General features: G+C 42.4%; 1 protein-coding gene across 1 annotated transcript in view; it reads right to left on the minus strand.

Moving 5' to 3' along the window:
* Positions 1–6,218: 6,218 nt before the first annotated feature.
* LDAH (lipid droplet associated hydrolase) overlaps positions 6,219–23,518 on the minus strand; it is a 111,913-nt gene continuing 94,613 nt past the window's right edge. Inside the window, exon 7 of the mRNA XM_054063649.1 lies at positions 6,219–9,498. Coding sequence (XP_053919624.1) covers positions 9,307–9,498 — 192 coding nt within the window. The 3' untranslated portion in view covers positions 6,219–9,306. The remainder of the gene's footprint in view (positions 9,499–23,518) is intronic.

Genomic DNA, 23,518 nt, shown 5'->3' on the forward strand with positions numbered 1-23,518 from the left:
GTGGTGTAACCATAAGGGGAAAGCTGGAATGGCACTGCTTCCGATTAAAAACAAACCCAAACCTTGAGCCTTCTGGTCGTGTCTTGAGTGTCAGCAACTTCTGTGTCTCTTTGCACCATATGGATTTTAACTCACATCTTGATTGCGCAGCTCTTGCTACTGGAGAGAACTGAGTAGGTCTGCAGTGATTTATCGGTCCCTCTCTGGTTGTGAAACAAGCAGCTCCTTTTGCTCTTGGCAGTTTTAGGTCCTTGTCCCACAAACCCATAAACGTGTGTTCAGGGAGAGTTGCCTGTGCCGGCTCCCACGTAACCGCAGACACACGCACTGTTGTTTGCAGCACTGCCCCTCGCGGGGAAGCAAAGAGAAAGGTTGGTTGGGGCATCACTTAGGACACCCTGGGGATGCCTCCCATGACGCTACAGCTGGGCAAAAGGAGCAGAGCACCTTGTGGTGTGGATGGTGTGCCTCTAGCTTTGTTCTCTGGGCGTAACAGGAGGTTTTGCCGTGTGCTTTGGCGTGATGTGCTAGTCTGCAGTAGCAGCATCTACAATTCACCATATCCAAACCCACATGATATATGTTGATGTGACAGACTTGTCTCAAATACAAGTCAACCAACCAGCTCATACGTTGGAGTGAACCTGGTGGGAACTGTCATGCTTTCCTGCTGAGCATGTAGCGAGTCCTGAAATACAAGTGCCTTCTTGTTTGTCTGTGTTGGGGCTGCACAGCCCTGTGTCGGGGGGCAAAAAACCCTGCATGGGGTGACAGTGAGAGCCTGAGCATTGCATAGGGTTTGTCACCTGAACTGTCAGACTGTTCCACTGTCAGACTGAAGGGCTATCGCATGGGCCTTTCCATCAAATCACTTGCTGTATCCCCTGTCCTGGGTGACACCAGACTGGCAGTGTGATTATTTCACTCTTCACAGCTCCGTGTCTGAGGAGGTAAGTGGGCAGGAAAACCCACGTGGACAAAACTGAGCTCTGCTCTTTGAGAGTAGAGTTGTTCTTCTTTTACCTTGCCATGACCAGCAGGTGGAGAGACCACGCACATCCCACTGGCATCAGAGCAGCTTCCCTGGCGTCAGGGATCCATTTATGGCTGTGTAGAGTCTAGACGGGGCTGCTGGGTGGCAGAAGCAGAGTTCAGTGTCATGTTCACCACCAGGACTGTGGGAAAACACAGTGGGGAGAAGAGTTGGGGAGTAACTATCCTGTGGATGGGATGTTTCTGATGGTCAGGAGCCTGTGACCTTGCGTGATGGGGGGAGAGTTTTTCTGCACCTCCTGTCTTTGAATTAATGGCTGGGAAAAGAGCGAGATGTTCCAGCAGGCGGGTGTATGTGACGCTTTGGATTTTTTCATAAGCTGGTTTATGCCTTCCATGGCAAAACCAGCTGTATTCATGCTTTTTATTCCCAGCAATACTGTACTGTGTTGTGAGGATGTAGAGAAGCAAAGATGTCTCTGAAAATCATTTATACCCTATCAGAAACTGTCCTGGACCTTTGAAAATGACCAAAATCTGGAACTCCTGCTGGTGTAACCCACTGACCAAAGACCCCACCCTACAACTCAAAGGTTTTGCAGCCTTGTACCTCAAGAGATGTGTAGCCCATGTGGCTGCTTTTTCCTTTTACTGGCACTGGTATTCAAACAGTGCCCCTGAATTTACCATGTTGGAGAGGAGCCCGATTTACGTGGTGGTGGGAAGGAGCGCACTGGCAGGCTGGCTGATGCACTGTGTTTAACTTCTGACTGAGCAGACCAGGGTAGCAGAGCGTTTTCATGTGGATCGGTATTGAATAATCTTAAACCAAAGCCTGATCCTTCCACAGAAATGGCTTTAACCCCCCCCAAACCTAGCAATTTTTCCACTTTTTTTTTTTTCAGCAGGTTTTGCTCTACATTTTTCTGCCGTCACCACTTCTGAGTTCATTTAGACATTTTGTGAGCTCAGTTTTCTGCTTTCGTACTTGGGCTCATCCTGTGGGTTTTCAGGATGGGGAGTGCGGAGACTTGCTGTGGTGCTTGATGGGTGAGTTGAGAGCAAGGAAGGAAAGGCTGAGTTGCAAGAGCAAGATGCCGGGGCACAGTCCGGGCTCTCGAGCAGGGAACTGCGAGGGGATGGGTTGAGCTGGGCTGAAGTTAATGGGAGGAGAGGACGCACTCACAATGGGTCACGAGCTGAAGTGTTTTCTTGATGGAAGGTGGGAGTGTTTGGGTCTCCCCTCCACTTTGCCAACGGTGTCCACCTACCCTGGTGCCACCCAGGTCTCTTCCAGCAGAGGAATAACGAGACTGAGAGGCTGGATCAAGCCTGGCCTCCCTGGGAGCTGTGGCATTGGCTTTGGTCCTGGTCTTTGGGGAGATGCTGGTATTCCCCCGTGGCGTTTCATTAATTTTCTCCATCCTGCCTTGACGAAGAGAGAGGAAGGATAAGACAAGAGGCAAAGTTTAGGGTTCACTTTTCTCCCAAGCTGGTCATCTCCAGTAGCTGAATGCCAGCCAGGCACTGCCAAATGCCAGGGGGCTCACGGGAGCTCTGCCGTCAGCAGCAGAGCATGAAATAACATCCACAGGCCAGGAAAAGGGGTGGATACAAACAGAGGGACTGGGCTTTAGTCCTCAAAGAGGTGCAAAGTTAAGTGGTCCTACAGGCAGTTATCAGTTGGGAGTGGGGCACTTTGCAGGAGCAGCTTGTCCCCTCCTTGGCCAGGGAGCAGAGTGATCATTCGCCCTCCTTGCTGTGAGTAATTAACCTTCTAATTAGTGCTGAAAAGTAAGGGCCTGAGTTTCTGAGGTGCTGAGCACCCAGTGCTCTCATGCTCTTCAGTCAAAGCCACGTTTGTGCAGCACCTTTGCAGATCAAGTTCTTACAGCCTGAGGAGTCGTTAGGGGCTTTGCCCGTCTGGAGTCACCAGCTCGGTCTTGCCCTGTGGCTTTTTGCTGGTGGAAAAGCTGGTGGAGATGTTAGTCACAAGATCTGAATGCATGTCCACGCAGGAAAGACCTGTGTCAATCTTGGTGCTTCCTGCTTTTGATGCAGGCAGGAGCAACGTCCACCCTGCTTGTTGATCCAGTTTGCTCCATCCCATCACCGTGTGACCTTTTTCTGAAGTCAAGTCAAAACTATCTGGAGCTCCTTTGACAAAATGAGCCTCTCTGCTGGTCAGTCATGGTTTTATTTATATGTTCTTTTCTTTGATTAGAAAGGAAAATATCAACAAATTAAAAAGGACTCGCGTTTCCAATAGCCGTATCTCTAGTAGTTATAATTTTTGAAGCAATACTTGTATCCCCGTGTGTGCCTCTAAACTCTTCATGTATTTGTTCAGCTTTTTCAGGTCTGAGTGTGTGAAATATCTCTAAAGAAGATAGCCCTGTAAGTGATGGTGTAAATGCATTGTTTGTATCTATTCTAAAGTTTAAATAGATTGTACATATGGGGTTGTAAATGAACTGTAAACAGCAATCTATATTTTCTTGAATATATTATATAGCAGTATATATTTGTTAAATAAGTATTCTTGTATACTCGTCAATAACCTTTTTAATATTTTGTACAGATAAGTTTATTAAATATTTTATTGATAAATAGATCTCTGCCAGTTTCTTTTTTCTTTTAGAAGACTTGCGCCCGTGTCCCCAAACCAGATGGCTCATTTCACAGCAACCTCCATAAATCACCTTTAATTCCTCGGCTACCCAGGATCTTAAAACTGAAAATGAAAAAAACCATTCATTTTACACTGCCTTCCGTTGCAACCTCCGGCATTTTCCAAGAAAAACAGAATACTGAGTGTTTGCGACGGATTTATCATCAAAGTGTACATCTCTTTTCTTCGCTGTGTTTCTGAATACAGTTCACCTGCCTTAACTAGCAGCCACCCAGCTCCACCCAACCAAGCAGCGTTCTCTCAGTTGACTTCAAGAGAAAGCTTTAGAGGCTCAGAATCATTAAATTGAAGGTATAAACACGAGAGCTGACAGAATATCCCCTGTGACCACACAGAGCTGGCCTGGTGGGTTTGACTGGAGCCCAGGACTCTGCCTCTGCAGTTGCCCAATTCCCTGCAGAGAGAGCTCAAGGCTACAACCTTCTCGAGGGGTGTGGGGGGCACCCGATTTGGTGGGGTTTGCTGAAATCATCCCCTTGGAAGCTGTGCACACTGGGACACGTGTTTGCTGTGAGGCAAAACTGCAGTCGCAAAGTATTCTAGTAGGAGAATTTTCTCTTATTTTCAGTAACTGATACCGGGCGGGTGTGCTTTCTCTACCGTGAAAACTTAAAACCTTAATAGAAAACTTATCACTAAATGCTAATTCCATAGAAATCCTGCTATGTTGGACTGTCCATATTTTGGTGCAAAACAGTAGGGATACAAGGATAACAGGAAACTCCTGTCTTGCAGACAATACTTTTGTACTGAAGCTCTTTGTTGATGCTCTATCACCTCTGTTGTCCTGGTCTCAGTCAAGGGATCACTTTGGTCTCCCCAAGCCTGTGTGCAATCCTGTTGGCTTTACTGAGGCTGTGCTGTAATCAGGCTTGCACACGCCATTTCACTCGGGATGCTTAAAATCCTTGGGGTTCTTTGTGGGTGAAAATACAGGTTACTTCCCAATAAGCATCAAGGGAGTTGCAGTACTCCTTGCATGATGAGACCAGGTGATGCTAACACTTCCAAACATTTATATTCTGTAAATGGTGTTCCTGTTTCTAACCAGTTAGATTGAAACAGCTGGAGCCTTGTCAAATTTTAAGGGTGCCTGTTAGGGAAAAAGGGCTAGCTGAGTCCTGACACTGGGAAAGCCTGTTTTTTTCCCAATTCCAAGCCACCCTCCTTCCTTGTGCCTGACTGGCCAACACTGCAGTTGGATACAGAGTAAGTCAGTTATTTTAAACAACATTCTGCATTTTTTTTGAGCTGCTTATCTTCATACACAAGGATTTCTCTTAATACATGAAGCACAGTGTATTTTAGCTTTAAGGTGAGCTTTGTTGAAGGCGAAGGCTTTCATAAGCCAGGAGAGTGCGGAGGACACTCCCTGCTGCTTCTTTCATTATGAATTGCTTCAATTAGGATAGCAAACCCCCCCTCCTTCCCTGTGCCTGACTGGCAAACACTGCAGTTGGATACAGAGTGAGTCAGATGTTTTAAACAACATTCTGCATTTTTTTTTTTTTTTTGAGCTGCTGCAAACAATTTTCCACAACACAACTACGGTCCTGCAAGCACATTCCTACAATAGGTGGAATGGAAAAACCTAGTCCAATTACTATCAATTTAAGCACTTGAAATCAGTCTTTTAATTAAGTCTCTCCCTGCCTGCCCCATCTGAGGATGCCTGTTGGTCTGTTTAATAACTTCTGCACGATGCTACTGAGAGCAGCGATCGGTTCTGGCAGCTGGCTTGTAGCGTTACTGCTGTATCTGCTGCTTGTACTCAAACCCCATCAGCTGTTCCAGAAATATAGGCTGTTTTAATAGTTCCTGGTCACTCACAAACGCTCTCTGGATTCTTCTTCTGTAAACATTCCAGGAAAGAGAACATTTGCTCGCAAGTGAAGAGCCTCAGAAACTTAATGTAGTTGGGAGTCTGAGTGTGACCTGTGGCACAGAGTAAAACAAGTCTCTTGGGTCTAGTTAGTTTATCCAAACCCAGTAACAGTTTGAACAACTTTATTAATGACAACATTGAACATCTTGTTTAAAGTCTTTGCTGGCAATTAGCTAGACCAAAGAAAAGGATGGGGAGTGGATGCACGTATAAACCCATTTTCCGTAGAATAAATACATAAATGATCTCAGCTGCAGAGAAGAGATTATCTGTTGTGTTCATGTATGCAATCTGTCTCCTGTGAGTCAAGAAACTGGTGTTTAGCTTGGAGTCCGACCCCAAATACTTCACCATAAACACTGGGCAAGCACTTATCAAGCTTCTTGGAGGGACAAAGCTCACTAATCCACACAGTCTATAGCTCATTCAAAGCAGCAACGCGGAGCTGGAGGGAGCGAGAGGAAACACTGATTATTTTGGAGTGGCTCTGGATAAAAATGCTGCAGTTAGTCAGGTGCCTACCACCCACTGATTTTTTTCTGTGCTTAGCAAACATCTACATCGCATCTGAAATTTGGGAGTTGGCAAGTATTTTTGTAGATTTTATAAGCATGAAGTAATGAAGAAGGTGGACGAAGACTAAATAAGTTATCAAAGAATCAAGTTGCACTTTACGATAAATGTCTTTATTTTTGTTATTGGAGTTGTGTACATTTTCATAAAAGGTATTGATCTAGCAAAACACTTGAACATGAGTCTAAGTCATTGAAGCTAGCGGGAGTGCGTGGTGAGAATGAAGCACAAATGCAAATGACAGAGATTAGATGCTACCGCATACGGTCAAGTCATTTGTGATAGGTTTCCCAAGAGTTCTAAAACAGTCTAAAATAGGCAAGACCACACTGTGTTTTCAGGGTAAGTTGGCACATTTGGACCATAAGCACTTCTGACACTCCCTTGCTGAACACCACGGGCTTCAGAGGAGCTGGATTCTCATTGTGTGTGACTGTCTCCTCCTAGGAAATACAACTGTGAAATATCCGTGCTTTTTTTGCAATGAGTAGAGTAGCAAATTTTCAGATTGTAGCCTTACGGTAAGAGCTTCTAGGAGGAAAGTAGCAATTGAATCACTATTGTTTTGATAAACTTAGAGAAAATTCTTTTAAGAAAAATCGTAAGGCATTATCCTGCAGTAGATCTGGTCATCACTGACCAGACTCAATCTCAGTTTAGGTCTTAATGCAGTCAGTAGGATTTATTATAACGGATTAACATTTGTATAAAAGGAATACACAAGTCAAGTACAAGTATTGCTAAATTAATTCCTCATACAAAGTATACGAATAATGCACTGTAAACAACTGCTTCTCATAAGTGCTTTTCAGTTTCCAAGCTTTAATAGTTGCTTGTCATCTTTGGTTAATGCATGATTTTTTCAGTCCGCAGGAGACCTACTACAACAGCTGAACTTTTACAAATCGACTCCTTGCTTGATTACCTGATTCCTTTTATTTCAAAGAACAAATGCTTCATTCAATCAGATCAATGCGTAAACCGAAACAACCAAATGAACTGTATTTTTGATGTTGCTAACATACAAACGTGCACATGTCTATACATACATACCTGTATCTCCGCGTATGTGAACGCGCCCTCCTCCCTCACTCTGCCCCAGCGAGCACCAAGGCCAACAAGATGCATTGCACATCTGCCGTAAGGCCAGCTGGCAGGAACCCATGCCAACACCTGGGGACTGCTTAAACGCACACAGACACACACAACTATGGATTTCCAAAGCGAGCACAAGAATTGGTTTGATCATGACTGAATATGGCCCTCTAGAAAGAAGGAAAGTCCCATGACTCTCCAATAAGCAGAACCAGTTTGTTGCACAGTTTCAGTCCCTTCACTTTGAATGCGTCTGGCTCTTCCCCTGCTCCTGTGACTGCAGTCTCAACATTTCTGTCTCAAGCTTCAGGATCCGTTTCATTACGTGGCAGTGTAATCTGAAAATCCACTGGCTAGTCTCAAAAGCTAAACCAGTTTCTGATGCAAAGAAGGTCACTTAAATCCACTGGCTGGCTGCAGGTTTGAAAACTCGTCTGAAATACCCAGAAATTGAATTCTATTACAAACTGCTCTAAGTATCAGTGAAAGACTTACGGGGGATTTAGAGATAAGTGGAACGTGTGTACATAATCGTGTAAGAGAAGTAAGGAATTAATCAGTCTTTCTGCATCACAGAGAACGTTCACCAGTACCATCCCCTCTAGTACCACATTAAAACTGTTAACAAATCATCTAAGTTAGATACCCAATCCATCATCTAAATTCATGTTTGCAAGGGCAGGACTTCCCCTGACTACAGGCTGTAGCGTTTTCTTTATTTATAAATGTCTTTATGAACTCCCCAGGGAGACTATTTCACAGGTTCATGGCTAGAAAGCTTTTCCTGATTACACTTGGCTCTGCTCCCCTTACTTACATTAATTCCATTTCTTGCTATTGCATGCAACTTCTTCAATGTTTCTTTTGTCTGTTTTGGTTTTTTTTGGTGTATCTGTAAAGGAGGGGGATCAACAACGTGAGGAACAGTGTACTTGTCAGCAATGTGCTAGAGCAAGGACCTGTTCCTCAATAGTAACATTCCATGAGATTTCATGGGTGCAACCATAGCACAGGAATAGCCATTTTCTCATGGTGGACTTACCTAATCTGTGGTTTGCCATAAATTTCATACTTTAGTACTCAGAGCAAAGAACTGAAATTCATCAGGCATGCATCAAAACTGGTTTAATTCTTCAAAGCTGCTGAGCAAGCACCGTTCTAATCGACTTCATTAGGAGAGCTAGGCCACCTAAAGGTAATTATATATGGATTCTGCAATACATTTTAACCTTATAATACTGGCACTTTCAACCAGCATCCTTTATCTTCTCTATAGACAACTGAAAAATGAAACACTTGGCTACGTTCCAGACAAGAGCTCTGTATATATTCCCTTGCTGAGCAGCCACGGCTACCTTATAGTATTATTAATACCCTGTGGAGTCCTGGCAGAGCCCTAAACCCCTTCCAAGACTTGGACAAACTGCACACCTCATCTACACATCTCCCTTGTACTCTTTCTGAACTCAGCCTGACCTCTGATCAACCACCAACCCCATCTGGCCTGGATGAGACAACATTAGGGCTGTAAAGTCCTTTGGGGTCTTCTGGCTGTCACACACCAAGTTTACATGGACAGATGAGACATGCGGAGAGGGTCAGGGCTTTCACAGCACACCAGGATCCACTGCTGCGATCCATCAACAGGGATTTTTATCCATACAGACTAGCCTGCTACTTCTTTTTAAAGCAGACCAGCTAGCCTGCACCAAACCCATCCCTGGCAGCTCTTCAGCAGGTGAGCGAGGTGGTAGTAACTCTGGTACACTTGTAACCAGTGAATCTAATACTAGTGTTGTCTAGAGTGCTAGCAGACAATAAATATTCAACCCTTTGCCAAGTCCTGCAGAGTCCTGAAGAAAGAGGATGAAAGTGCATCGCCATCGAATCAATAAAACTATACTTTGGACCAGACAGTTCTCTCTTTAAACTTTCTCTAAAACATCTTAATAGAAAACAAACCATAATCTATAATAAACAGAAAAAAAATAGGACAGACTCTCTCACAAAAAAATTACACGTTCACAAAATAATTACATTGTTTTGTTGTTAATCACTGAATCCATGTTTATAATTTGGTCAGATCGTCCCGTAACCAGTCTGTTATCATGGCAGCCATCTCCTTGCTGGCATCTAGCACAAAGGCATGGCGGAGCCCTTTCTCACAAAGTCGAATATCCCCGTCTGGAAAATCCATTTTGATCTCATCATAGTAGTGCTGTGGACACCAGCTGTCTCCAGTTCCATAGTAAAAAATCAGCTAGAAATCAAAGCACAGCAAATTGTTAATTTGAAAAGTTACTGATGAAGCAACCGATATCCAAACAAAAAGCACTGGATTATTTGGCAATAAGCAATGCTTCATGACCCAAGATATACGTGTGAGGAATAGCAAATTAGTACTTCTTGGTTGTTTCCGAGTCTGTAATTACGATGGAGCTAATTAAATGCTCTGTGACTCAGTTTCCTCATCTGTAAAACCGTAGAGCACAATACAGGATTAACTCTCAAAACACAGATCTGCTGATGAAAGTCTGGCTGTCATAAGAAATTTGTTATTATGGATCAAAACATCTAGTTGTCCATGGAGCCCACCCCCAACCAGGCAAGCTACTGGGTTTTCCCTAGCTATTAGCTGTTTTCTGTTTTATCTTTCTAGCTATTTAATCACACAGCAAAATTAGCAGTAAACTTGATTCTATGTCCCAGCTGAAGGGGCTACCTTTTATGGCTTTCTTCTGGATTTAAACTAAGAGAAAGTAGGAGGTTACTCCACATTTGTGAGTAGCTCAGTCTCACTGACACCTGTTAGATGTGACCCCAAACCACCCACCTGGTTGGAGCCTCAGGTAGAAGAGCACCTATTTTTCTTGACCTTGGTGTTAGGAGTAAAGTAGAGGTGATTCACTCAGCCATAAAGGCAATTCTGGTCATTCTCGGAAGTAAAACTCCTTTTGCTTGGAGAATTTTATAATCATAGAATAAGAGAATAGCTTGGGTTGGAAGGGACCTTTATAGGTCATCTAGTCCAAGCACCACACAGTGAGCAAGGACATCTTCAACCAGATTGCATTGCTCGGAGCCCCTTCCAACCTGACCTTGAATGCTTCCAGGGATGAGACATCCACAACTTCCCTGGGCAACCTGGGCCAGTGGTTTAAAACCTTCATTGTAAGAAATTTCTTCCCTATATGTAGTCTAAATCTACCCTCGTTCAGTTTAAAACCATCACCTCTTGTCTAATAGCAACAGACTCTACGAAAAATTTTGTCCCCATCTTTCTTATAAGCCCTCTTTAAGCACTGAAAGGTCACAATAAGGCCTCTTCGGAGCCTTCTTTTCTCCAGGCTGAACAATCCCAACTCTCTATCCTATCCTTCTGAAGTGTTGCCACTGTGGAGCACAGGCAGTTCCTGGAGATCAATAAGCAATTTTCTTTCAGGTCGTAATACGAAACTAAAACTACCAAAGTCCACTTTGTTTTGATCTTGCCCCAATAACCTTGTTCAATAACATATATGAAGCAGGTGCCACCTAAACACAAAAGTTATAAATTCCAGTAAAATATATTCAATGAAGTGGTGTTTCTCTCTGATAGAAACGCTGAATGTCACTCTTACCCAAGTCATCATTTCCTTCCATTTTCATCTCAACTTTTCAAGCTATAGCTATGTTTTCAATGTCTATAAAGTATTTTGCATGGATTTAAAACTATATGGAAACAAGATTAATGACGAGGACTCTTTATACTAAAAAATTTGAATGCAGGTACCAGAGGATGTCGATTGCTCAACATATCACACACAGAGTTTGGCCCCATTCCATTACTCTCATTTGTTTCATATTTCGTTTCAGTGCTTCAGTGAATAATTGAGCAACGCTAACATAAATTAGGGGACAAGAAGTTTTCCTCTCATCACAAAAACCTTCGGTTCCATCATTTTTGTAGCTATGTGGAATATAAATAAATGCACCCACTGAGGCAGAGGTGGGCGAAGAGCCCAGACTACATTTCACAAAATGTTACAAGCTTTTGTCTGACTTGCTTTTCTCCCGTTGAAGTGTACCCAAACCCTGGACATCACTGACTGTTGGCTGTATCCAGAAGATATCTCAGTTGCATAGATACCAACCCCAGCTGTACTTCTACGTATACATAAAACATAGGACATAAACCATCCCATGTTAACAAACATTATTGGTTTCATAAATCAAAGATGTCACGCTAGCAAAAGTTCTTCAAAAAAGCCAATGTAAAATGGCCAGCTGCATTCAGGCCTTTTGAAAGCCAAACATCTGATCGAATTATGCTTAACCCTGGCCTCCATTACCAACAGACAGAAAAATAAAGATTATGAAGCTAAGAAAAAAACAAAATGGAGCAACTCCAGTTCAGCGGAGTAGTCCTTGAAATTATTAGATATTTTCATAGGCTATTCCTAGGGTCCATGATCACTTAGGAAAAGATGAAAAGTCATTTACACTTACAAAGGTGGATAAAATACTTGGCTTAGCCTGCATCAACTGCAAAATGGGCTGTTCTCCAGGTAGGGTTGTAAACTTGAGAACTTGCAGATTTGGAAAAGCCTAAACAAAAGATTTATGTGCATTCTTCGCTTGTCTCTGGTATATTTGCATTATGGTTTAATCTTTCATTGCATGATCTGAAGGATCCTTGACTCATTCAATACACTGACAGGATGACGTTCAGTTGATGAGCTGCTATTTGATAGTATTTTTCATTTTAAATTCCGTGTGTGGTCTGAGGATTTATTTACTACATATTTCATGATTTACAGACAAAATTTATTGGCTTATGTGCATTCCTCTGGCATACACCACTACAGCATCTGCGTGCTTAGCTTTGCAACACCTTAGTGGCCATTTTTCTCTCTGATTTGCAGATGGGAAGCACAGAAATTAATGTCACATTACATACATGAATTTGAAAATATATAGTGTAGTCTTAAACACCCAGAGATGGTTTTCCAGTGTTCATAGCATTACACGGAATTAGCAGTACTCAAAAGAAAGCACTCCAAGACTTCATTTGCGGGTGCCCTGAAACACTGTCTATCTGTAAAATAAGGTCTTAAATGAGATACTCAGAAAAATGAGGACAAACTGTGACTGTCTAGGAAATACATTCATGACATCACCAACAGCTCATTCTTGGATGTGATGTTTAGGTGCCTTTACCATGAAGCTATCCACTTTTACTTCTTATAGTTCACTCTTCCTTTTTAAGGGCATTTTACATCTTCTGCCACAAATGAGGCAGGAGTTCTGCACCCTGCCATCTCCTTCATCACACAGCTCTTTCGGTTAATGAAAGAAGAAAAAGAAAAAGTGATGTTTTAATGAAAGATCACCGCTTAGTGCATACAAGGCATCTGAATTAAGATTGGTGCTCCCTAACTTTGAAATGCTTGGTAATGCAATATCAAATAGTTTTAGCAGAGCTTGTGCATACAGTCTGCTGGACTTCAAGAAGATAAACTGAAACCCAAATATTTCACATTTGGATCCCTAAGTGTTTGGAACAGTTTTAGCACCTCTAGATCTACTGCTTTAGGCCTCTGGCCCTTAAAGTAATGGTGTAACTAAAGGAAGCGGCACTCTCATCTTCTAGGTGGATCTGTTGAGCGCTTTTGAAGAAGATGTCATATTTGTCTAGATTTACCACGCTTTGATTCATATCATGGAGTAGTTTTGGAGTGCCTGAACTCATTTCAACTGAAACAAAGCAAAGATGCTCTTCAGGATCACACTTAGTGAGTTCCAGTCAACATTCAGTCCATAGGACCAGACAACTGTCAGCTAAAGTAATAAACCTCTGAGAATGTCTGCATTAGAAACACAAGGTCCTCACCAATGACTGTTTTTCTCTACAAATTCTTTTCTATTGTGCTGCTCCTGTTTTTAAGGCCAACACAGCCAAAGGCACCTGCTGAGAACAGAAACAATAAGATTTCAGAAATTTAGATTCCATTCCAAGCAGAAAAGGACAGAATGTTTACCAACTACTGGCCTTGCTGTCCAGTCTTTTGTCCAATCTTTCCAGGTATGTCTTGTCCTTTTCTGGTCTCACGACTCACGTTCATGCCCTGCTAAGTCCAAATTTTAGTCCTCTGGTTTCTCATTCCTATTCTGAGTCTCATTTCCAACCCCAGTTGCTTTTCCCCCTAGCAACCCTCCACTTTTTTTATCAGACTAGAACATCTATCCCCAGTCCTACTGCTCAAATATCTCCCAAAGTACCAATTGTTCTAGTGTCAGGGTTGGGTTCAGTTCAGCATAAAAACATCTAAATAGAGGTAGCTGTATTGTGGTGTGTTTACATGCGTATCAGGCATCCCAATTCCCACCGCAAAGTCGGGAAAGATGTACTCAATAAAGCCACTGGTGCTTAGAAAATCATTCACGTGAAAGCACAAGCACCTACTTAAGGTGGGTGAAGCTGCACTTCAGGCTCCACTAAAGTCAGCTGCCTAAGTGCAGGCACCTACTGCCGACACCTCTAGGTGCTCTCGACACCTTGGGCATCTGCAAGAGACTGGCAGGTATGACGGATTTTATAGGAGACCCACAACTTTTCGGGAAAACAGCTGGAGGCCAGATGGGGATGTCTCACAGTGCCCAAAATTAAACCACATGTCCATGTTGAAGGGCCAAATTCCACTTTGACTTCTTCAGTAGATTTCTGTTGACTCTGAGGGAGTCATCTGCAATTCTAATGCCTATGCACCTGTAGATACCTACAAGTAAAGTCATAAAGCACAATTCAGGTGTCCATATAGGACAATATCGGGAAGTGTTAGGTTAACCTGATGACCTTAAAGATCATTCAGTTCCAACCCCTCTGCCACGGGCAGGGACACCTCCCACTGGATCAGGCTGCTCAAAGCCCCATCCAACCTGGCCTTGAACACCCCCAGGGATGAGGCAGCCACAACATCCCTAGGCAACCTGATGATCCTAAAGGTCTTCTCCCACCTGAACGATTTTATGATCTCATGCAATTTAAGACTGATATGTTAGCATACCTGTTTGTTCTCCACTGCTGCTACATGCAGATCGTATGTCCGTATGCTAGTAGCTCAAAAAAACCACCTCACATGGCACCAGAGGCCCCCTCTTGGCCAAAAAATTCTTTTGTTCTTCCCGACCCCTCTTCTCTGTTTACCCCTCGCTTACTACACTAGCTTAGCAAATATCTCCTCTGTACTGGATTGAACGGCTTCCTTCTTCAAGCCATGAATTTTTACCATGAGAAAATAATGCATTTTCCCCTGAGCCTTATTTGTAGACATTATAAAAACCTTTGGACTGAATAAAAATTAAACAGTCAAGGTAGGATAGACACTTGTGTCATGTATAGAATCATTGAATGGTTTGGCTTAGAAGGGACCTTAAAGATCATCCAGTTCCATCATGCAGTTAAGGTTTGGGTATGTTATAACCTAGTTAAGAACAGTTCTATAACAGGAAGACTTGTAGAAGTTTATTTGAGGCTGGTGTTATTTTGTCTGCTAATTTTGTGTTCAGATGTTGGTGTGTGCATTCTGCGTGTCCATGAGTGTATGCCTGCAAATCTAAAACTTTAACATATGTGTTTCCTAATTAGAAATTGCTAAGAAAATTATGAATTGTTTTCAAAATGCTTCCCTATTAATGGATTATGCTATAAAATCTAAAAGCAATTAAGGTGGAAACTTTCAGTGATCCAGATGGTGGTATAGGGCCTATGAAACCTGACAGATACTTGACCGTCATTCGTGGCGTTGAGTGTCACTCTGTGAATGACAAAATGTCTGTGTCTTTGCCTATGCCGCACACAGCCACAAAATATACTGATGTTAGCATGTCATCTATTGTCTTAATATATTTTCCTTCCAGTACCTGAGAGGGGCTAAAAGAAAGATGGAGAGGGTCTGTTCACAAAGTCTTGGAGTTATAGGATGAGGGGGAATGGGTATAAACTGGAGAGGGGTAGATTTAGATGAGACATAAGGAAGAATTTCTTCACCATGAGGGTGGTGAGGCCTCAGCCCAGGTTGCCCAGGGAAGTTGTGGCTGCCCCATCCCTGGAGGTGTCCAAGGCCAGTTTGGATGGGCCTTGGGCAGCCTGAGCCAGTTGGAAGTGTTGGAAGGGGTTGGAACTGGATGATCTTTAAGGTCCCTTCCTACCCAAACTATTCTATGATTCTATGATTTTAGACATATTTAAACAAAAGTTTTCAGAATCCAAATGTTCCCATCTTCATTTTAACAGCAGGAACTTTTCTACCGCAGTAGGCAGGCAGGGATAATTCACATCGAACCAGAGGTACATGGGATCTTCACTAACGGTAGGAAACGATGGCGAGCACTATAAGATTTACATATTTTCCTGGGCACCGTGCGTGGCTGTAAAGCCACCTTGGGTCAGCACAACCACTGTACCAGCAATGGGAAACTGCTGCCAGCCCGAGCATTCAAAACTGGCGAGCCAGGCCCCCAAAATAATGAGACTACCTTAAAAATTAACAGATTTACAAAACAATAACTAGAAAGTCCTTTCTATTTTTCTTCTAGGTTGTAACTTTTCAATATTTGCCTTTGTTTATTTTTTTACTTTTCTGACATGAGGACAAGGGGATTATTTTTTATTCTTTTGTGACGTTGAATGCCGAGACTTACAGGTATTCCCGACTCAGAAGGGAAATGGCAGCTACCACTGGACATGACAAAGGTTTCATGTGATTCCTAATGCAATACCTTCCTTGTTATGAGTGACTAAAATATGTACTGTTTCAGGATCTGATGATGAGGGCACAGTAAAGGGAACATGGGTTATCTTTGCTGGCCATTCCAATAATGTGTTTGGAATAGTTACGCAATTTTAAAGTTTCAAATAGCTTTAAAATAACACCAATGTTCTCATAAGCTGTTTTACCATGAAGTTGCTCAGAAGCATTCTCAGCCTTAGCTTCTGTAAAATAAAACACAAGCCAGAATAGGGCTCTGTCAGCTCAGTACCCTGTAATATGGTATGTGTACTCAGACACTGCACAATGATGGCAGCTGCTAAGTAAACAGCAGAAGAATCTGAGATTTGTATCAACAGGATGTTTACATTTTAAAGAGTTTCTAAGAAAATAATAAAGATTTCCTGCAGTTGACTCCACTGGCACTTGTTTTAGTATGTATGACAGTTCACAGAATTTTAAATTACAGAGAGATTTCTTTTACGCCTCTTTTGTAGCTGTCACAGCTCAGCACTGAAAAGCAAATGCAAAAAGTTAAAAATATTAATTGAGTTTCGTCTATCTCTCTGGAATTTGGTACATGTTATAACAACTTGAGGGTCTTATTACATCGGCAGGCATCACTCCAGCTGATGGCAATGACTGATCTCTGCGGATATAATCATGTGCTGTGGGAAGCAAGACAGTACCAGTGTCCTTGCAGAAATCCTCGTCTCCGATATATTCACTTATATCAGTATTATCTACTGGATGACACAGCAGGCTGTTGTCTCTGGGTGACATCTCTCAACAGCAACCAGCTAACAGTTTAATTTGCTCTTGGATGCAAACTAGTTTAAAAGGCGTTAGCCCAGAATTAATTTCAGTTTTAATCCAGGTTTACAGAAAACTTAGCTTACGAAAGCGCCTCCACCTCATCCTGCCAAAAGAATAGCATACACGACATGGGAACAGACTAGTTTGGGACATCATTTTTTTTTTGGCTTTTTCACTTTGGCTTTACTAATCAGTTTCTGGGAAGAATTCAAACAGCTGGCATTGCCCTAGGAAGCCCTAAATGCTTTGGGATATGGTTCTCCAAGACAGCATCTCTCTTCCCTCGTGATCCTGCTGTGGTTGAGATCAGCCAGTTTGATGGCAAAGTCTTTGGAAATTATTTCTCAGCTTGTTTAACCAGAACTGGGATTTCTCAACTTTCCAAAGGCCATGTGAAGTCAAACTTTTTCTGCTGGACCATTTTGAGAGGCAGTTGTCAACCTGGGGTACACAATGTAGTTGAAGTATTTGAGGTGATTTTATTTAATATAAGGAATGTGACCAGTTTTGTTAAACCAACAGACAGCTTCCTGTCTGGTAAGGGAGTAGAGAAACATTTGCATCCAGAGATATCCTAGATGCAAACCCTGAGGGACAGCCAGGTTGAGTGGCTACTTCGCACACCATTCAAGATGTTACTCCTCTCCTCGGTGCCAGGTAAAATGTTCTGCCAAACAGGCAGGGTGCAGGCTCCCCGTTTTCATGTCTTCATCAATATTAACTGGAAATTGGGTAAATCAAGGAAGGGGAAAGGGCTTCTCCCTAACTTTGCTGCAGTTTGTTAGCAATGCTCCCACCAGCTCTGCCCGCAAACCAAAGAGTTCACACGAGGCCACTTCTATTTCTACTTTCTGACAGATAACAAAGGGTCAAACTCAATCCAAAGTAAAAATGTGCTTTTAAAAAGGATGCACAAGATTCATCAACAGTGTGACCAATTTATTTATACTACGTTACTTTTAAAGACTTAAAAGCATTTTGAGGTTATATATTTAGATGTGACAGGAACATGAATATTTCAGAAGTCAAGTCTGTATAAATACCAAAGTAAAAACAAACAGACCTGAAACCACTACTTAAGCAATACTATCACTGGGCCAGATTCTTCCAACCATATTTACTGCAAACAGTATTTCCCTCTGAATATCAGCCTGACACTGTCTACATCCATCATGACTTCATCTAAGGTGAATCAGTCAGGTCTCTCTTGCAACAGCAGGATCAGCATCTGTCTGTAAATGCCAATTTTATTCACCACCATGCAAGGAGCTCTGCACGACAGGGAGGGAAGGGAAGTGCTTAAGGGATAATAAGGGTTGGATGGTAACTTCTTAAGTATTCTTCAGAAGCCTGGGGGAATATTGCTGCCTTTGGTCACTGTGTGCAGCAGAAAACTTATACCCATCTCAAAACTCCTGGAAATCCATGTCATCACTTCTTTATTGACACTCCCCCCCAGCATTAGTAATGGTAACAGGAGTTCGCTTACAGAAAAAGTGAAATATCACAGACAGGTATATTGTTGTACGCTGAACTTGTGGTTCATGGGATGAACCAAATGCTTACTGGGATCCCTTTCAACCATAGACAGAAACTTCTGATCCCTGATTAGGCTATCTGGGTGCTTCAAAGAGAAGGCTGTTCTTGTGGTTCAATGACATAGGCACCAAAATCCCTAAGCACATGTGCAACTTCCCTAAGTTCAACTCTGCTCCTCAAGGGAGCGCAGGCCAAACAGGATATGAGATCAGCCAAAACCAGAGGTGTTCTGGGCTCGAGAGATCACTTTGCACCTATTCAGAAAGAGTGTTTGGAAGGTTTTTCACAAATGTAGGCAAGCAACTCACTCAGGCTGTGGGCAGGCAAAGTATTTGTAGTATTCTTTTAACGGCTTATCTTCAGATCATGCTCCTGTCACTGGGAATAATTACCAAACCCCTATAGATGTCTACAGAGACTCAAACACAAACACTGGGCAACATCAAAACAGCTGCTTCAGGGGTCAAAATAGTTCTTGGTTGCTTAGTTTTAATTTTTTTCTCTAGTAAAGGCAACCTAGCACTTTTCTGTGTAAAGGAAAAACTTAATTTTTACAATTTTTACTCTAAATCTCAGCCTATCATTGTTTAGTTGATGGTCCACGTTAATACATATTCTGCAGTATTACTGGTGAGATATAAGTTTGTTATTACTTTACATTCTAAAGACACTACTGAAATAAGCAGAAAGTGGTAAACATATATGTTATTCATTTATTTTTTTTCAGATGAGAGTTTCTTCCCCACCTGACCATCTACAGTCTGTAATAAGCTACTCACAATATAGACTCCCTCAGCCTGAGTGAAGATAGGTTCCTGCGCCCAGAAGCTTCCAGTATATACCTTTCCCTATCTGATAAAAATTATCCTTATCAGACAACAGATTGCTTTCATCTTTGTATCTCTACTTCAGGTGTTTCCTGTCTTTTGCCTTATACAATCAACATATCTGCTACATCAGACCACGGGCAAAACTAAGCCGAAAAAGCGTATAAAGTTTTTTTTCTGGTTTAACTAACCAAAACAATCACGATTTTCAGTTGCTGGAGAAGATGGTTTGTGATTAAAAAATTACGGACTGTTACAGAAAGGTCACCTACAAACTGCTTCAAGGCTTCGTGAAGTCTGTGGGAGCTCTTCTGTTGATCTAGATGGGCTTCCGAGGAGATCCTACACTTAAAAATGGGACTGCTGTGTACTACACATGAAGTGATGAACAAAATACATGGGGTGATATTTTTTCTTAAGCAAAATTTCCTCAGTAAGCACTCTAGTTTTACCCTTTAATGCAGTATCTTCTTGGTTGTACCAAAGTTAGAAGTTTACTTGACAGACAAAAACTCAATAAGGCTAAGTCTTAAAATAAAGCCAGGAATGTGGCATTAGTTAAGTACTGTACAGAGCTTCTCTATGGAAATACCGTTGTCCACCACAGGCACGCTAGTGAATGCTCAGCGTAACCATTTTCCCTCTCCTTTTTTTATTTTTATTCTATTTGTAAAAGCCCCGCGATGCTTAATGCTGATCTTTTAAGGATAAGGAATCGCACCCGCTTCCTTTTGTACAAGAATTACAATAAACTTACTTGAGTACAGTAGTATCTTTGCCTCGAGTTTCTGTTAGGAAAGGGAGTTAGTGTTATTACAGTGAAAGAGCGTAGCTCAGCTGTCTTAGATAGAATCAGCTAATGATAATTAACCATCAAAGCTGAGCAAATCTTATATCTGTGTCCTTATTTGCCTGGATTTTGTGATTTATCACAACTCCTTGCAGCATTGCAATGAGAAGCCTACATTCATGTGCTCTTTGATCCAGATGAATAGCTTTAAAACCAATATTTTAAATGCTCTATCATATATTACTTTGTTAGAAGACAGTTCTCCATACTCCTCATGCTATTTTCTAATCCTCCACTGCTATTCAACGTGCACAACTTCTGTCTTCAAAGTACTGTAAGTGAAATACCTCACTTGATTATCCAAACAATATTCCAGCTCCCGTTCTTTCAACATAAATCTGAGCAATTAGCATTGTTAGACTAAAACTCTGGGGTCTGGAGATAAAATTTCTCCCGGTTCCTAACTAGTAATAATTATAGTTAAACTTGGGCATGGAAAGACTGGAATAATTTAGCGTCTCTTCTTCTTTCTTCTTCAGATCACAGAATGCAAATAAGATCCAGAAATAACTTTTCTATTCCACAGCAGCTGGCAAAGTCAGGTGTTAAGATTGGCTTTTAGCATATGATCACAGCGACTACTAAACAGTATAAATTTTCTGAAGGGACAGCTTGCCAGTTCTATAGCAACTTGGACTATAGTTCCTGTTTTTATAAACTTCCAACCCTTATAAGTTAAGCCCATTTTTATTGTCAATACACTTCAAATTTAACACAATGCCAACTCAAAAATTTTTCCTTAATTCTTACATTCCCAGAAGTTACTAGAAAATGGAAAAAGAAATGCATTTAGCTTCATTTTTAGACCTGCTTTTTCTTCTGCTTGCCAATTGCTTAGAAGCTCGCTTCAGCTTTTTGTTTTCTTGAGTATGTTTGCCACTTTAAAAGTATGAAGACATAGAAGAATAAATAAAAGAAACTTAACACATGTTTTAGAAAGCTCCTGCCTGCCAAGGCCATGCTTAGATTGACAGAGTCAACAAAAGCACAGATGAAGCAGACCAGGACACCTGCAAACTCTTACTGTTGGCTACCGGCCTTCATTCAGTACAAGAAATAAGCATTTTTGCGATTTGAAGCATCTGAGTAGACCACCTGAAGTCACTGGAGCTGCAGCTGATTGTCACCGCCGTTGTCCTCGTTCAATGAAGCTTTCATGCTTAACTTCAAGTATGTGTGCATCTGATTAAAAGTTCCAAAAGCATCTGAAGTCCTGCAAACTCTTCATTTTTCTACCTTGACTAACACAGTAACCTGCAGCCTTACCTTCACTTTCAGGGTGTTAACAGGCCTTACCAGCCTTGCCTGGAGCCCCAATCCACGCTCCTCGACTACGGCACCAGGGCCTCCATCTCTGTCCTTTGCCTTTAGTCTCTGCCCCTCAGGCTACACTGTAGGAGTATCTGTCTCCAGCCCTGTTCTTGTGTCCTAGAGTGACATCAGACCTACGCTGTACATAGCTCGACACCTGGATGGATCCCACCTTGCAGCCTGCCTTTCCTCATGTTTTTGGCCACGTTGTGGATGGACTTTGAATCCACACTGTAGCCTCATCTCTAGTCCTGCTTCTGGCCTTACTTTCTTTTGCTCCTGACTGGAGAGATGCTGGACCTTTGCTTTGTCTTGTCTGGGGCAGTCAATGGATACCGTTACCTTGACCTGCCCAGGTGCTGTAGGACTGGTCCTGGGGTCACCCTCAGCGTACAGCTTCCTTTCCCTCAGGGAACAGGCAGCTCCCTGACACTCAGAGAGGTGATTCAGTCCGTAACGCCAACTATTTTCCTTGAATTTATTGGGCTTTGGATCAACTCAGGGAAAGTTTTGTTTTAAGTCAATGAAAATATTTGCAGTCTGCAAGATAAGCCCTACAGTTTCTTCACTGAGGTTCCCCTCAAAGTGCAGGAGAACTTCAAACACTCTGCAATAACAATGTGAAAACCCAGGCAAGCCTGGTGCACTGTAGTGTTCCTTATTCACGTGTGCTATTTCAACCCCTTTAAAAAAAAAAACTAGAACATACCTTCGAAAGCGGAGAGAAGGCAAAATAGGATGAGTAAAAAATAAATCCATTTTCAGCCAAAATAAAAGAGGAAGACAGATTTATAAAGTGAACTTTGTACCGTATCTATTTACAATGCACACAGCAATCTCCTAGAGATCCAGGACTTCTGTCCTAGAAAATTCTAGTCTCCAAGGAAAATCTCTGCCCGTGCAAAGTGCTGGAATCATTCTTCCAGTAAAAAGACAGGGATGATACAAAAAATGGAGGGAAGGAAGGGGTCACAGTGGAATAACGTTTTATACTGATTACTTACTCATACAGAGGCTACACCAATAGTAGCTTATGAAATCTAACAGTTTTCTGGCTCATCAGCCATCTGGAATTGTATGACCACAGCCACGCTATTAAATTCTCTCGACCTCCAAAGCAGGGTGACCATGTCAAAACTCCAATTAAGAACCATTCCTGGCCTGTGCCAACCCCTGAACTGTGCCTGGGAACTGACTAGGAGAATGCTATCGGTCCACATCAAAACCGTGCCAGGATCTCTTCCAACGATAAATCTGTACAGACAGGAAAATTCAGTGCAGGAGAAAGGTCCCCGGAACTACTTTATTTACTTGTGCAGCAGTAGCTCCAGTCCCTGAGGAATGCACTTTCTGTATCTTTCTCTTACGCTACAGCTGAATGACTGAACTGTGGAGCTATAAAAATTTTGCTGACTCCTCTCCATTATGTTTTGATGCCATGGAAAAATCAAGTCTGCGGAATCCCATGATATTAACTGACACCACACAACACAGATGGTATGTGTTTTGCCTGACCTATCTAACAGCGAAGTCAGAAGATTTGATCAATCAGCCTGCGCTCGCGTCCTGGCTGGCCACCTGTCTGTCTGATCTGAACCCAGGTTACCTACTGGCCTCACCAGGAGCCACATCTCAGGCTTAGTCAGAGCACAAGGAAAATGTAGGTACTAGATCGGATAGTGGTGAATGCTACATCTATAACGGTGTGGATCAGTGACACTTAGAGTCACAGAATGGTTTCAGTTAGAAGGGAACTTAAAGATCATCTGGTTCCAACCCCGCTGCCATGGGCAGGGACATCTTCCACTTGATCAGGTTGCTCATCCAACCTGGCCTCGAACTATTCCAAGGATGAGGCATCCATGACTTCTCTGGGCAGCCTGTGCCAGTGCCTCACCACCCTCACTGTGAAGAATTTCTTCCTTATATCTAATCTAAATCTCCCTTCTTTCAGTTCAAAGGCATTCTCCCCTCATCCTATCACTACAGGCCCTTGTAAAACATCCCTCTTCAGCTTTCTTGTAAGCTCCCTTTAGGTAATACTGAAAGGCTTAATACAAATGTCTCTCCAGAGCCTCCTCTCCTCCAGGCCAAACACCTCCAATTTTCTCAGGGTGTTCATAGGGGAAGTGCTCCAGCCCTCTGATCATCTTCATGGCCTTCCTCTGGACTTGCTCCAACAGGGAG

This window comes from Cuculus canorus, chromosome 3, assembly GCF_017976375.1.
Source record: "Cuculus canorus isolate bCucCan1 chromosome 3, bCucCan1.pri, whole genome shotgun sequence".
NCBI lineage: Eukaryota > Metazoa > Chordata > Aves > Cuculiformes > Cuculidae > Cuculus > Cuculus canorus.